Raw genomic sequence first — 17,230 nt, 5'->3', positions numbered from 1 at the left:
GCGTGTATGTGCGAGAACAATACCGTCCCTGAACAACTACAAGTCCTGGCTCCAGCCTTCTCCACACTGACCTGCTGCACTCTGCAGTAAGCAGCAGATTATCCTCAGTGATAACTATCTAGTGGAAAAGGGAGATACTTCTGGAACTGTGCTTGTTGCAAGAAGCTTGGAAAGAAATTGCGATTCTTAGTGGTGGAAAAAAATTCTCACACGCCAGCGGCAAGCTCCTCAGGGCTGCCATCATTTGGTTTTATACTACAGAGAATGATGGTAGCACATCTAATCATGAGTGAGGGTCCTTTCTATTTTAAGGCGTTATGTTCCAGACTACCCCGTGTTGTTCTGTCTCCATGTTTCCTCCCAATCCTATTGAACCACATACATACTACTCTACAGAAAATACAGCTCTCTGGAGGCCTATGTGGATATCTGCTTAGCACTATTGTTTTAACATTGTTATTCTCTTCCACAGACTCCTACATATGCCTTCTGACAAGGTTACTGGTATAGAAATACCAGCTGAAGTGGTGTACACACACACACAAATGAGAAATTACACTCTGCCAGCCACATAGGGGCATTTGGACTTCCTGCACAGACAACACAGGCGCTCCTAAAACTTACAACATTCAGTCTAGAATCACTTTGTCTTGACCATATCCATCCTGATGGAGAAGCAATACAAGATACCATCATTGCCACTAGCTGCTGAGTGCACAGCAAAGCAGCAGGGGACAGGCTGCATCAGCTGGCCCCCAGCAACATGCAGGGTACCTGGGAGGTTGCCTCCCTTCAAAGCTCACTGCTTCTGAAGCCTGTGCACCCATGCTCGTGTCGGAACAATACAGTAGAGATCATTTCCACTCCTTAGGGCTTTTTGGATCAAGTTTTGACATAATACTACTGGGAAAAAGAATGATGTCATGAAATATATACTGTAGGGAGGAAAGAGAATAAAGGTGTATTGCAAATTGATCTGGAAATATTTTCCCATGTAATATTGCTAGGTTTGTCCCTCACAAAAATGCAATCCAACCAGCACAGGAAAGAATGATCAAGCCTGGGGGTTATGAGGAGCACAGACTCAGAAAAAAGAAAAACACCCTTAAAAACAAGTAACTTTAAATAAAAATGTAACATGTCTCTCCTGTCCCCAAAGAATGAAGGAGAAAACAGCTTCTCAACAAAACCTCATATATCTGCTAGCTGGGTTCTCCTGCATCCATCAGAAAATAAGAGGTGACTTACGTGTGACCAGAGCAAGCTATAAAACCATTGATTCCAAATCACAGACAGTCACCTCCTGCCCTCTGGAATAGATCCCATCTGCTGCTCACATTATTTTCTAAAGGAGCCATGACTTCATTGCTCTGAGCTCTAAATGCTCTTTTGAAATTCTCTCATACACGCTGCCCTACCACCTTTCCTTCTTTGCCTCCTAGAGATTATGGAAACAGCAGCATATTGAGCCCTCCACTTTCATGTTCTCTCTCCCCATCCTCATAACTCTATGCAAGCTGGGCAGTAAGCTCTGAGTAGGACCAGGATATTGCTCTATGCCTGCACAAAGCCTTCGCAGTGCCTGGTGAAACCAGGCATGGCTAGTTCCTACGTACAACAAAAACAGAGGAGTGTTATGCAGTGAATCCATGCAGAGCCAGACCCAAATTTCTTGACCATGAAGCCCTCCAAACCCACTCTACCCATCATCCATACAGCACACTGTTGGCCTACAAAGTTTATTCTCAAAACATGTCAGAGGCCGAGAGCTTAGCAAGATGCATAAAAACTGGTTGGCTACTCTCCAGTTACACTATTTCAAAGAAATAGTTTTTTTCAGGGGGGAGGAGGGTGTTTGTTTGTTTTAAATAGGGATGTACATAAATCCTGTCACAGATGACAAACCTGCATTGCAGAGCTGTTTGTTTCTTTTAAGCTTCTAACACAAAATGCAGCAGAAACGGCCTGATGCAATATGGCATCTCATATGGTCTTAGTTTTTCCTGACTCATCAACATGGCTCTCTCATAGACATGAACATTAATACATTGCCTCTGGTACACTACAGTAGCTGCTTTTCTAAATTTTAAAGCCAGCTGTTTCTAATTAAGAAAACACTGAATAGGATATCTTCCAAACGTCTTCCCACGAACATGCAACAAGGCTTTGCTCCTTCTAAATATAAGAAAAAGTGGTTTAGGGGAAATTTTGAAGGATATTGAACAATCTCATACTCAAAATTGTGAATAAAGATATAATTTTTGAAGCACAGTCCATCACCATAGATCTACAGTTCTATCTCAAGTGAAGGAGCTTGCTTCTGTGTCCCTGAGCACAGCTATCCCCCCACCCTAAATGCACCATATCCAGATAATTTGCCAATTACACAGAAGCATAAACGTCTTGTGTATGTGCTTTGTTTCAATTTAAGCAACTGAGTAGTGTTCAAACTTGTTCAGGCTACATGATCTCTTAATGGACTTTGGCCAGAGAGCGTGGTGAATGTCCAGGCTACTTTGCAATGCTTAAAGAAGGAGGGCTGAAACGCCATGCACGCTGCCTGTACAACATACAGCTAACAAGCTCCTTTCTTATTGCTCATTTAATACTCTGGCCCAGTAGCCACAGTTCTGCAAGAGAGGTATAAAATACCAAAGTGAAGGTGAGCATGTGAAGAATTCAAAGAAATTTCAAGGCCAGTTCACCTTCTTGCTGTGTGCTGCCAATTCCAAAGCCAGAATATGTTTTTATGCCCACGGCTTAACCCTGTTTTCATAAGACTCTAAATAAGGAATGCCAAAACTACGGGGCACAGCTGCAAATGCAGCCTTGCTTTAAAGCCTTCATGAAATACTTCCAAATGAGAAATAAATCTGGTATATCTTTAAGAAATATTTAAGATAGATTCACTGCAGATTTACCAATAGGTAAAGTGGCATGTTTTGGGGGATAAACCTCCAGAAAATAAGCATATTCTGTTCAATCTACTGATTTCACATTTAGAAGTCATTTAAAATACTGATTTTATTGATCTTAATTTTTAAATCTTCTGGTGTATGATATAGGACAAAACCAGGCGTGAAAAATGACAACTTCATTTCTGAAAGCCATGTGTGGATCATAAAAACAACATACTCGCTCCTTCAACAGATGCTAAAAAATATATGCGCACTTCATTAGTCTAATTTGTCTATTCAGAACAACTGTCCAAAACTGCAGAAAAAGTTTCCAAACCACATCAAGTGCTGGAGACCACTGAGCATAAGAACGAAAACAAACATGATCAGCAGGCATTAAGGACATCAGTTTGCAGGCAGAAGTCTGATTTCTGGCTAACAGTTGAATGACGAATTTCCACAGACTGAAACATTGACACCACAATGTAATGTGCAACTGATTGTAGACAAACAAACCACAATCAGAAAGGCCAATTTTCTAACTAGCACCAAACACAGTTGAAATATGAGAAGCCAAAGAACAACAACTGAGACCTCTGGAAAAAAATTAAACTGTAGAGAAAAAAACAAAACAAAAACAAAAAACCAAAAATATCATGGAAAACACGAAAACATATACTAAGGTGTCAGTATTTAAGTAAGATTCAAATGAGTTGTAATGTGAAACCTGTTCACTGTGTTGCAGTAATGAATATTATCTTGCCTCCAGGTTTTTTGGTTTTGTTTAATGTTGGTTTTAAGTCTTCCCATGCAGGCCTCTCACAGTCTTTGTCAAGAACTGTGCCAGCAAGATTTAAGAGAGTTTCAGACTTGAGGCCAGCTACATTCCTGGCCATACGACCAGAGCACATTACACCTTCTAGGACACATTTTCCCCACCTCACAAAGGCCAAACTAATGAAATAGTGTGGATCCGTCTTGCTAATGGTATATGAATAGAACAGAATGGAAAGCTTTGCCAAGAGAGGAGCAGACCTCTCCTTCACAAACCATTAATTTGAGTAAGTATTGCTACTGTCACATTACATGAGATCAAGCAGATCCCCCCACTATTGGGACCTTTTCAGAAGCACCTTTAATGCAGGTAGAGATAATGCATGGCTTCCTGAAATTCTTTATGTAAGTAGCTGCCAAATAACCAAGCAAGGATCTGACCATTTGGCTGAAAAAATGATATTCTGTAAAGGATACAGGCAGCATTAGGAGACACGAAGAAAGCCCGGCACTAGCTACGAAAGCACAAGAGTGGCCCTTCCATTCAGCTGTTTCCACTGTGCAGAAGTGGAGCTGATGGAACAACAATTATTTGGACTATGGTTTTGATGAATCTCCTCGACTGCAACCATACAAAAGTAACTGGAAAGTGCAACTCCAGCTTCAATGCATCCAGCCGTGAGGAGGCTGGAAGGCCTCAGATGTGAAAGGCATTACTAATGCTGTTCTGAGATCAAAATAACGTGGTCTAAATTCAAAATGATCCTTAAATCCCAGTTCTGAGATACGACTACATACATCACACAGCAAAAAAAAAAGAAAAACTTTGAAATAAATAGCTTGCACTTTGGACTAACCAAAATGTATGACCCTCTCAGAAACAGATTAAAATTCCACTCTTTTCACCTCCTTTCTTTAAGTTGAAAGAGACTGATTCAAATCTTCTTAAAGACATTTTATTAATGAGAATAACAGCACTGTTGTTGTCATTGCCGAATTGATGGTTATATTAAAAAAAGGCAAGCAGACTGCAAAAATCACAGCTCTGTAGCGGATGCTTCAGAGGGGTGAGGGGAACCCCTTACCCCTGCAACCTCCCTTAAAACACTAAAAGCACAGTATTGCAGCTTGGGGGTGGGGCAAGAAGATAACTGCTCTCCCTGATCTCAGATAATATTTGGACTAAGACTTAAAGCTCGATCACTTTCATATACCATCTCTTTTTGCATGCATGCACTTACGCTCTCAGATATGGGTATCTATGTACATGCGTGTGTGGGTACACCCACACACAGACTTTCATTCTATACAGTGCAATAGTATTCCCATAAACCCAAAGTATGCTGCAATTCCTATGAAGAAATCCACATGAGAAAAGAATGAGCAGCATTTCACACACACCACTTGTATGACTCAAGCAAGGAATAAGCATAAATTGTATTGCTCCTTGCTCCCTTCAGGGCATCGTTGCCTCCTCCCCCAAGCACGCAAACAAAATACCCCAAGACTGCACGAGGGCAGGACTACGGCTAATGTGCTGGTCAACAGAACACCACTGGGTTATTAGCTGCAAGCCCCAAGAGGTCAGAACAAGGATAACTAAAAAGGCACTCATGTTCTTAGGGCAGCACCTTTCTGTACCACTTCTTCACTAATGAGTATTAAGCCACACAGCACTTAAAAAAAAAAAGCAAACCAAAAACCAAAAACCAAAAATCGGCATCTGCTTGTTTCCAACCACCTATGGCAGTAATATATACGCAGTGAAAGGTGGGAAAGGATTTGCGTATTGTACAAAATGTTGTCATCCTGGAAGTGCTTGTCTAAAAACAGTCAGCCCCCACAGAGGCCTCCTGGCTCCCAAGGCAAGGCAAAAACAGGCACTGACTTTTCTCAGCGCCACTGTTCTCTACAGAGCCAAACAGAACGACTCTTAAAAACACAAAGATTCAAGAAAACCAGAAGAACTAACAGATGGCTTCCTTGCTCTTGCATTATTGCAACTGGTACTGTTAAAGGAAAACATTTTGCAGGTATGTCTTAAAAGGTCCCCCAAAACAACCAGAGAGTTTATTTCCAAAGTGTCAGACATCTTACTACTGGAATACTTCTATTAAAGGGCACTGAGATTTTTATCACAGCGTTGTTTTACTATGTTGCATGTATTCTATTATGATTACAGGTGGAAATAAAAGAAATACGTTGTCTCTTCAACAGCTGAGAAAATCTAGGTTGCTTATTTTTGCCCTCAAGTGGGAAAAAAACAGTATTATTTTTCCTGTGAGAATGCTCCACATATAAGGAGGAAAAGGAAAAAAAAAAAAAAAAACCCTTAGTGAAAATGATTTAATAAACTCCAGCAGAAACAATGCATCTTTTCACATACTTAAAGGTCGGTGAGGCTCCATGCTGATATTTGATGAATGGATGGAATAAAACATTTTGTTTGTCGTATGCCTTCTACTTAGGGCACAAAGTCCTGGTTTGCATAGATGCTAGATGAGTGTTACAGTTAAAAACAGTTCCCTTTTAAGTGTTACACTATTTGGCATAGTATTAGTATCTAACAAATTCTGGATTTCTGTTTATTTAAATAAACACACTAACGAGATATTTAAAAACAAAGCAAAAAGTAAACTTTTTCACTGTTTCTTTTTGCTTTTAATATGTCTTGATTACTTGCAAATGCAGAAAGGAAGGCAGCAGGAGCAAAGGAATAGCTTAAGTCTGGGAAGAAGGAAAGCAATTCATTTTACAGACTGGAGCCTAGTATGGTCCCAGCTCATTTCCCCATGAGCTGGTATTATGACAGCAACTGATTACTCAAGATTACTCTTTGTACTAAGGCAAGTCCTAAGCAAGTTCCCTTTACCTTAGGGGCTTTCCTTGATTTTACAAAATAATAAAGAAAACAAAATCCACTCTTTTCCGCTTTTGCCCCTTCTCTCAAAAAAAATACAAGAAAACTGTGATAAAGTGTTAGTGTTCATCGTTATTTTTACACTGAAGGCCACACAATATATTGTTTCTGACTCCCTATCCTCTGAAACATCTTTCTAGAGTTATGAACCCTTACCCTTAACATCTTTGAGAGCTGATTACAGATCCAGGGACACAGCTCCCCAAGTACTAGACTACATGTAACAATGCCACTCAGTCACTCAATGCAAACGTTGTATTCTCAGTGAAAATAATCTACGGTACTTTAGCTCAGCATTAGTATCTACTAATACCACTTCTCAAATCATTGTGTCAGAAAAACAGAGCATAAAAAAGTTTAAATAGAAAAACACATTTAGAAGGTATTCAGGCAAAACCAAAACATTGTTAACACCCAGTTATTGTTCCGAGAGCTGTGGTTTATTTTGGAGCAAATGTTGACCACAAACATGATATGAATTTTGTGGCAGTTGCAATTAAAAAAGAAAAGGAAAACGGAGAGACTTCTGAAAAATACTGCAAATCCAGAGCTAAAGCATACAGCTTGACCCTTCTCTTATGAAGGAGCAGCTCAGCCTATCATTTGTGTATTAGAAGGCCAACACATTAATGGCAGCACTGCAAGACTGCTGTGGAGGAAAAGTAGTTCGTGGCTCTGCACGGTACTCGGTCAAATTTCAGCCGGATTTAGGGAAGTGTGAATTAGAGGTGCTGATGCAGTGTGTGCTGTGAAACACACAAAGGACACCATGAAATACTATCAAAGGAGCTAGGTTTCATCTCTCTCGGTCATTGACTTGCTGATCCCAGCCTGTCAGCTGTCACTCTTTGCTGTAAAGAGCTGTCCATGACAATCTGCTATAACCTCCATTATCCCCAGTGTTGTAGCACAAGGTAATAAAATATGTATCAGGCCAGAAGAGTAGCAGAATGATGCCAGACTGTTCTTGTTGAGTACAACAAACATGAGTGTAACCTCAAAAATCTCTAATTGGGTTCCTAACACTTGGCTTTTTTATTATTATTATTTTCTGGTACACAAAGATGCCATTTTATGAATTAAATACACTTAGATTCTTTGTTAAAATTATTAGTTTGCTTTTCTTCTTTCTATATAATAAATATCATCTTTGCAGCTTTAGAGACCACTCTAAACTTACTACAAAGCTCCTTCTCTGGTCATTTTGACAGCAGTTCTGCTTGTTAGCTTGTTGCTAACATTTTACCATACATTTACTAAGCCCTTCATTGTTCCTGGGAGCCTCCTATTTTAAATATGCACGAGGCTCTTGAGTGATTTTGACAGGCTTGTGATTCAATCTGCTCACCACGGGTTGAAATAATGACACCAAAGGGAAAATTTCACCACCTGGAACTTAGCTGACACCGAAGGAACAATTCCAAAGCTCCACCAGTATCGTAAAGGGACCAGTAACGTGTCAGCTTCCCTTCTACTTCTGACCGCCTCAAGTTTTTCTCAAATATATTCCGGTTCATTTTAAACGAACGCAGGAACAAAGGAACAATACCAAACCACTGTACATAGAAGAGAACCCATGATTAAAAAAACACAGAAAAACAACACAAGAAGAAAATTTGTGCCTGGCATTTTGTTCAACTTAGGAAGCGTTACTAGCAAAGCATTAAAGAGCCAATCTCATTACCAACCAAATCAACTGAGAATTGCCATAAAGTAACTACAGAGCATATAATAAGTTATGATGTTACTTTTGCAAAAAAAAAGGAGCCCTTCTAACAAGAAGTTAAATGAATGCAAGATTTTTTTTATGTTAAAATAATGCCGAAGCACTCTTATTAGAATGTATTTCCTTTACAAGCATGTTTTGTGTGCTCTAGAAGCAGCACTGCTGCTTGCAGGGTGCTGTGCGGAGAAACCCGCTCCAGCAGCCAAGCGTCCATACCAACCTGCCCCAGCATGTCCGGCGCAATGGGAAACACAGACCAGATGGCGGAGTAGACGCCGAAGAACACCAGCCAGAGCAGCATGCTTCCCCAAACGGCCAGGTGGCTGAACTGCCGACGAAAAAAGAAGAAAGGAGAGTCAATGCAGTAACCTTCCTCGATCCGCTTAAGGCACAGATATTTTTCTGTTCAGGTCTCTGTCAGCCTCACTCAGGCCTGTCTACTGTACTTGGTTTTAGGCCAGTAGCATAGGTTGTTTAAACAGCAGAAAACAGCTCTCCTCTTTAATCTTCACCTCCTGACAGGGCAGACAGATAGGCTTCTCAGCCAATCCGTCTTACTCAGAGCTCCAAAACCTCAGATTTTCCTTAGAACTCTGCCCGCACTCATCGCGCTCCTGGTTCCCGTTTTACACATGCCAGGTTCAATGCATACATCAAGGTAGAAGTTTTCAAAGGCACAGGTTAAAGTTCGTACCAACAAATCCTTTATGTCAGAGTGCATGCATATAAGCCATGTGCACCACTCTCATACCTGTCACTGAGGAAGATTCAGTACTGTGTGATACATCACCACTTAAGCCATCAGCATCTCCTGATTAGCTTTTTTTTTCCCCTTAAATGTTCATACACATATGCAAGGCAATTTACATCTTTACTGGTTCTTTAAACTGTAGACTCCCTAACAGTTAACGAAAGTAATACCAAAATGATCAAGAACATGTCCAACATAAGAGACTGTTCATTTCAGCTGCATTAACGAAAGTCAGCTTGTCTACACACACAAAATATTTTGCTGTTCAAGATTATTTAAGCTGTTTTACATTTCAGTAGATGGAATCAGTAATTTCAGTTGTAACAAGCAACTGAGCTCACTATTGGCTCTAACTTTTTGGATGCTGACAACTCCCATTGCTGATGACTTTGGCTCCAATTCAGAGAAGTACCTGCATAAATCTTAATTACTAATTACAGATGGATTCAGAAACATAGCAAAGAATTTGTGCACATAGCATCATTTAGTTCTCACCTTTATACTTTTTATTTGTTGACTTTATTTTTTCACTATTTTTTTTAATCTTAGAGACCATGTCTGAAAAGCAAAGAAGCGTCTAATTGTATGTGTTAACTGTGTTCTGCCTGCTACAAGTTAGACACAAACTTCTGGAAGGATAAGATTGCTCCTTCCCTGAAAGCAACTGAGCGTCCTCAGCAAGGAGAGTTTTCCTGAGTACAGGCAGTGTGAAGAGTATGCAGTACCAGCGTGGACTGGCAGATATCAGTAAGCAACTGGCGGCTGGCTTACAGTAGAAGCTTTCATACAGCAAAGCTTTAGAGATGATGGAAAGAACACTCTTCCAGGGACTCTCAGAAATCTGGAATTCTGTTCAACCCTGAACTTTGCTGGACTAATAAGCAAGACATAGGATAGGCCCCTTTCTGGAGAAATGCAGTGGGCAGGAAGGACTTCAAACTTTTCTGTTTTTTTCTGTTTCACCCTATGGGCTATGGGCTGTTAAAAAAAAAAAAACAAAACTTATTTTGATCCAGTTTGAATGCGAATAAAACTGTAAGAAGCTGGTCATAGGCTTTTTTTTGTCTTGCAGTATTTTGGGGTGGGGGAGATCCTTTTAATCTGTTTGTTGATCTGAAAAAAGGACCACCCCACATCAAGATTCTGGCTGGGAGAAAGCCCTCCCACAGCAGATAGCTGTGGTGCTCAGCTCCCCAAAGAACAAGCACTTGGGAGGCTGCTGCAAGGCTTCATCTCAAAGAGCAGCTCCATGCACTGGCAGAAGAGCACCAGCGTGCCAGCACTGCTTTCCCACGAGAGACGGCGCCTTCCCCCAAGCCACAGCTTTCTAAAGCGAGGGGCCAGAAGGCTTGGTACAGCCTCGGACTGATGCTTCCATGCTCCCAGCTTCTAAAGGCTTTATGATTAAAAGCAAGCAGGGAAACCAATTTAAAGCATACTCATTTTGTAGGAGGTGTATTTAGGCTAGTGAAATGGCGTCTTCAGTTTTTGCCCTCTCTCATGCCCTCCTTGCCATTCAGCTTGTAAGACAGTGCTTGAGTTTTGCAGCTCTTGCCCTTTCTGGCTCAAAGACTTGGCTCTTTTTATATTTTCTTCACCTTCTTCTCATGATTGCCCCAGTCATCTCCCCATGCGTCTCCCTTTGCACATCTCATGCTTGTCCTTGCTTGCATGGATTCTCTACCATTAGAAGAGCCTCTGCTTTCAGAAAGAGCCCTCCTTGTCCTGCTTTGAAATCATTTCTTAACCACTCACCGCACCAAGCTTTGTGGTGTTGATTCTCCACCGAAATATCTGTCATTTACTCCTGGAGAGTTCATGTGCAAAGCAGAAGCGAGTCTTTCAGAAGTGTTAAATCAATGGCAGTCAGAGGGGAAAAAAAAAAAATCAAGGCTCTCATATAGAAAAGCTGGACACACTGTTTGGCTATCCCCTTGTGTCCTATTTATCTAAAATAGCTCATAAGGTATGGTAAAGCATGAAGCAAGCTGCAAGCATTTTGGAAAAAGCTTACTGCAGTGTTCCAGATAAGCAACATGTAACAGTAAGCTGCTCTGTACAGCTTCAGTGTACAGTTTGTTATGCATCATGTTATCACTTTTACCAAAGCCATTCTTTCCACACTACCTACTGGATATACTAGGCTCCTAACCCCTTTCAGTCTGTGTTATTTACTTAAAGCTTTCAGCTAAACACATCACATTCTCCCAAGTGGCAAAGTGTCCTTCTCACTGTTAAGAACAAATTGCATGTAACCAATCCACTTGATGATGGAAAAGGGGCTTAACTCAATGTTGTACATTTAATACTCTTCAAGTAACCTAAAGATTCTTTGTGTGTTGATTCACTCACAGCTGAAACAATAATTGTAACCAACATCAGATTCCAAGATGAAGTGAGTCGTTGGCCCAAGCAATGGGACAGGAATTAGAAAAAGATTGATTCTAAACACAAAGACTTTTCTGTGCATAACAATACTTTATCCATAAAATCCCAGTGTTGGACAACATTGGGATCTATTAAACTTACGGTAACTTGGTACCTTTTCAAATAAATTTAGAAAAAAGGGGATCATAACTACCCCCACGTGACTGAAAAGACATCAAATTTCCAAAGAAGGGGAGTGAGGGGGAAGCATCATATTAAAAACTGCATAACAGGATCTAAAGAAACTCACATGCCTCCGCTGCAGATGTATGTCCTCCTCTAGCACATGGGGGATTCATTTGCTTTTAAATCCTTTTGCATTTTAAAATGTTGGTACTCAACATAAAACTTATGCATAAGCAACAACAAAAAAACTGATTTTATTTTCAGATGAGAGACTGAGGCAGTAAATATTAGCATTTTTCAAGTAAGTAAATAACCCATACAGATAGCATTTCATCTTTAAAATTCAGAACAGGCATCAGCTCATTAATCTTCACAATTCCTCTGTGAGGAATGAAAGGAAATATTTTACAACTAATAGAAGCAATGAGGTTACAAGATGTAGCCAAGTTTCTCCAGGAAACCAGTGGAATAAAACGGGACTCCTCAGAAGACCTCAGTTGAAGGATAGAGTGTTTTAGTATGTGATGAAAATGAGATGCCAGTAAGGTGTCTCAGAAGTGTGGAGAAACAGACTCCCTCAAAACCAAGAGATCAGTGTTTTCAGAGGGGCTGGAGGAAAGGAAGGGGACAAATGTATTGAAGAGTCACTAACACAGGAACGCCCCCCCCAGTAATCTGCCTTGCCGTAGAGTCTGACGCCTACCAACAGCACAGCACTCAGCCACTACAAATAAATGACTCAAATCTGGGAATCAATGACTGCTTGACTAACATCTTTTACTTAGTTAGTTTTGAAAATTTCCAAACAAAAGTCTTGTCCAATGTCAAGTCAGCTTTTGACTAGCTTTAAAAGAGCTTTTCAGAGACCAGTTGTTTATTTGTGGGCAGACACCTTGCATCCCATATCACATTAACTACTTTCAAAGAAGCTACAGAGTAAAAAGATGTTGCTCTTGTGCTCTTTCCTCAAGCAATTACACTAGCATGTTGATTTCATACCAAGTTTCCTGCTATCAATGGCATTATGCTGAGTGTAGCCATTCTTAATTTTGAATAGTTAGAGATGTTGCCAAAATACTTCTAGTCTTTTCCTCTTCCGCTTCAGACAGGCTGCCCTTTTTATCGTGTATGTCATGTCATTTAAGCAGAGTTTATTCTCCTCTCCCATCCTGTACCTACAGAACTTAGCAGGTTATCCTTGAAAGAAGGATCCAATTAAAACATTGCAGTCCCAAATGATTTTTCATATTCCTTTTCTATATTAATATTCATTAGGGAGAAAGATATGCTGATGAACTAAAAGATATTCAGAAGTACTTACTCTAGTCCATGCAGTTGTTTCCAAGCCGGCCTTCAAACAAACAGTAACTACAACATACTGCAAGTAAAAAAAGAAAATAACAATGACTTCAGTGCTAGCACCCTCAAATTCATAGATATTTGTGCCCAACCTCTCCCCTCCACCTAAAAAAGTACTTTCATTTATGTACCAACCCATCCCTTGGGGCCTTCGCAGGGTGCAGTGGGGGAAAGGGCAGAGCAGAAGATACAGTTGGTGTACATCAGCAAAAGAAAAACAAAAAAGAAGGGGGAAAGTATCATGCACACAACATAAATCTGATTTTGATTTTACTTGTACACTTCTGATTTACACCATCTTCTGACAGCATAAAGAAACTGTAAAACAATTCTACCATTCACAAAAACTGCTAGGTTACACAAACAAACTTACAGTGTAAACTATGTTTCCAACAAATAAATAGTCAATTCCCTGGCCATTTGTGAATACTGCATCTGAAAGAAAGAAAAATGATCACATTTGATAATCAGTTTATCAACACAATGGATGGGATAACAAGGAGGAGATTTTCGGAAGACAATTAGACAATAACTGGTCCCAACCATGAATTTGTAATATGTCTAAAAGCACCATTAAAAGCTATAAGCCACTGGCAATACAGAGGTTGTGCTAAACAAGGCCTTAGGCACTGCATGTTCTGATACAGCACGTGCACAGGCTCTTGATTGCCAGAAGGCTGTTTTAGCAGAAGGGGAAATGCTTGCTAGGCACTAACATATAAATTGTCTGCAAGAGCCCAGGTATGGCAGTGTCACTTTTTCTGTGCCTATCTGCTCCGAACTACTGATTGACATCTCCAAAATATTCCATTATTTGCTGTTCCTAGGAAGTAAATCCATAAAACATCAGCTGAGTTGTAGTGAAACAGAGCTGAATTAAAAGAAAGCCACAAAAGATTAATCATAAAGGACATATAACGTCTAAAATATCTTACTAAAGGTTAATACATTAACTGAGCAGCATTCAGGCTTCCACACACACTTTAAGTCAAGTGTACAGAAGGGTAAGTACACATTAATCTATCATCCAAAAGTGCCAACCTTGGCAATACTTCAAATGTTTGATTAGTCATTCTTAACTCTTGCTGAAAAAAAACGGAACCCCGCAACAGCACACTCGACAGCCTCGCTAACGCCAGATGAACTCATTCTCACTGGAACTTTCAAGCATTACTCAAGCATGATCAGTGTTGCTATTTTCACAGGTTTTAAGACAACTGCTAGACAAATACACAAACAGCGAGGATGAAAAAGGCTTAAGATAAAACCTTGGACTTGGTCCTAAACACACATTGTCCAGTACAGTGCTTCTACTATGAGTGTACCAATTTGTTAGATTTTTTTTGCAAAACTGGACCTGACATTGTTAAACTGCAGTCTTCTACTTATGTAACTGTGTTCCTTTAAAATAGGTCCCAGGACAGGAGATTTTTAAGTCTATAGTATCTAAGTCTAAGTGTCTGTGAAGGGCTGGTCTCCACGGTGAAGATACTGTCCAGCATACAGGTAAAAAGACTATAAAGTCAGCCCATCCAGTTACCCCGAGTTACTTGCTATGGTTTGCTGCTACAATTGCTGTCTAGGATTGTCACTGAAGAACTGACAGATATGGAATATTTACCAGAAGTTGCCAGACCTATATCCCCACTATCCTTTTTATTTTCAAGCCTGACTATTACAAAACAGCAGCAGACATACTATTCACCAACAGTGCAACAGGACCTAAATCCTGAGCCAGTTTAGTTGGGAATTAGTTTGGTTTTCAAGCACTGGTATCTCCATCAGCCCAACTCTTCCCCTGGTATTTTGTGGCCTTTGCCATTTATCACATCATTCCCAAATGCACATAAAGTTTCAACAGCTGCTTTGCTCTCCTTCCTATAGCATCGATGAAAAAGGTGAAGAGCGCTAGAGAATCAGTGCTTCCATGCCCAGTTAATCCTGCTGACACCAGAAGTCTCAGCTTATAAAGAAAGAGGCATACCTAAGTACATATGGCTTTTGATGGATCTAGAATAACCTGACCTAATAACTCTGCTGATATGTTGCTCTAGTACAACATCACAGGGTGCAATCAAGTAATCAAATAATTTTCCAGTGTAAGCATCAGATTTCTAAAGTTACGTTTTAATGCAGTAGTTTAATGTATTTTTTTGCAGTGATTTCCATGACCTTGCACTTTGGGAGGCCAAGGGTTCCTGAAAAGAGCGGTATTTCTGTTAATGAGAACAGCAGGATGTCCAGTGCACATTCATTTCCAAAGCTATACAAGTGCCCATTCATTGAATATACGCACTTCGCGTTCTAAGGAACTGGAGAGGTTAAAGAACATCCCAGTGTGAATGACACATTTTTGTCTGTGGCACTGAAAATCCTTTTTCACTTGGAAATACAGAGAAACTTGAAAATTCAATATTTCTTTTTATCTGGAAAGCAAACCAAGCTACCTATTTAAATGATCTCAGAAACTAAGTTATGGTTTGAGTGGGTGAGTCTTACCATTTCATCAGTGAAATTAAGAGTGCATAATTTACTGAAGAACTAAACAGTTAGAAAAACATTTATGGAAGACTAAAACAAAAATAGGTTTTTTTCTTTAACTGTAACAACTACAGACCTCAGCCTAAAACAGCAGAAATAGAATTTAAAGAGCAGCTACTCAAGACTAACATTTCCCATTAAAACTGGATATTTTCTGTGAAACAGACCCCCCCCCCACGACCAAAACAAAACAAAGCCCACCCAACCAAAAAGCCCTTCCACCTAAAACTGAACAGAGCTCAAAGCCCACATATAGGGAAAGGGAGGTTCCCTTCTCCTTGTACGGTCTATCACACAGTGTATGAAGTTGTCACTAAGGACACAATATTGAAATTTTACTCAGACAATATTGAAATTTTACGCAGGTAGAGAGAAATGTGAGCCTGCCTCCCACATAAATATCTTTATCATCATGCCACTTTGATGTGAGTATCCATCCTTCCCTCCCTTTCTTCACCGCCCCCCCATCCCCAAAGTAATCCATCCTGGAGCTGAGACAGTTTTGTTGAAATGATTATATTCCTGCAAAGAGCTTCAGTTTTGACAAGTTTGTCTTTTTAGATAAATAGTCTTCCTTTCCCATGCCCCTTAAAATTCCTGATCTGATCAAGTCCCATTCCTTAGGCAGTAAAGCCCAAAAGATTTCCAAGGATTTTTCCTGCCCACAACACTATACTAGGATTTACTGTCCCTTGATATACCACATAGTTACATTAGCTTCCACAGAAAATGGGACTTAATGAACTTAGTTTGTACAAATAAGCTCCTGTTTTCCTAATAGCTCGATCTGGTCTGCTTCCATTCCAACCAATTCAGCTTTTCAACAAACTTGAACAGTAGTGAAAGCTCTCTATTTTATCCTACGTTTTAGAGCATGCCATCATTGAACGGGAAAGATCCGACGAGATATAAAGCAAACTGTTGTAATACAGATACTGTAAGAACCACTATAAAAGCATTATACACTAAACACTAGAGATTTTAACACATTACAGAAAAAATAGGCTTTGTATAGAACATCACTCAGCATTCAAATAAATAAAATACAGCTTTGCCAAGTCTTCAGTATTAAAGTTACTACATGAGCAAAAATTATTTAAAATAAGAGTAAATTCTGAAAGCCACTAGACAACTAGCCAAGTTCAGCAGCTATAACCCACTGGACTGTCTGTCATCATGATTTTCTTGGAAGTTGTCATGACCTCCAGCTCTGCAAACACATTGGCTCTAGTATGACTGACCATCAGTGGCTGATGTAAGAAATAATGAAGCAGTTACCATGCTCCAGCACTTTCAGTGGAAACCAGAAGAGAATGATGGAATGGATCAGGGCATTGATGCAGTGACCCCAGAAAACCTGAGGGAAAACAAACCAAGAAGTCAGTAATGTCCAAAACTCTTGACCTCTCTCTAACTCCCAACAAATGCTTCATTGTGTAGTTTAGAGTCAGACATAATGTTTTTCCCAAAGTGAAATACCTAAGCTTCCTTAAGATATATTTCCTCCTACAATTTCTGCTCTGTCACAAGAAAACACTAGCTCAACTGGACAGTTTTATTCTAACAAGTTAAAATATAATGGGGAAGCATACTTGCAATTTAAGATCTTTATCAGAAAACAGCAAACAGATGGAGTCACCTTTAATTACCTCAAAGAATGATTTAAAAAGACTAATTTATTACCATGAAATGTTCTATTTTCTTTTAAT

At 39.9% G+C, this 17,230-nt stretch overlaps 1 protein-coding gene across 1 annotated transcript in view; it reads right to left on the bottom strand.

The window, feature by feature from the left end:
- Window positions 1-17,230, bottom strand: part of ATP8A2 (ATPase phospholipid transporting 8A2) — a 336,147-nt gene that overhangs the window by 87,890 nt on the left and 231,027 nt on the right. The window contains exons 30-33 of the mRNA XM_064504996.1: window positions 16,800-16,878; window positions 13,354-13,415; window positions 12,943-12,999; window positions 8,538-8,645 (exon numbers count right to left, since the gene is read on the bottom strand). Coding sequence (XP_064361066.1) covers window positions 8,538-8,645; window positions 12,943-12,999; window positions 13,354-13,415; window positions 16,800-16,878 — 306 coding nt within the window. The remainder of the gene's footprint in view (window positions 1-8,537; window positions 8,646-12,942; window positions 13,000-13,353; window positions 13,416-16,799; window positions 16,879-17,230) is intronic.

The sequence above is a fragment of the Dromaius novaehollandiae genome, chromosome 1 (genome assembly GCF_036370855.1).
Source record: "Dromaius novaehollandiae isolate bDroNov1 chromosome 1, bDroNov1.hap1, whole genome shotgun sequence".
NCBI classification, from domain to species: domain Eukaryota; kingdom Metazoa; phylum Chordata; class Aves; order Casuariiformes; family Dromaiidae; genus Dromaius; species Dromaius novaehollandiae.
This window is presented reverse-complemented; position numbering and strand designations above follow the sequence as displayed.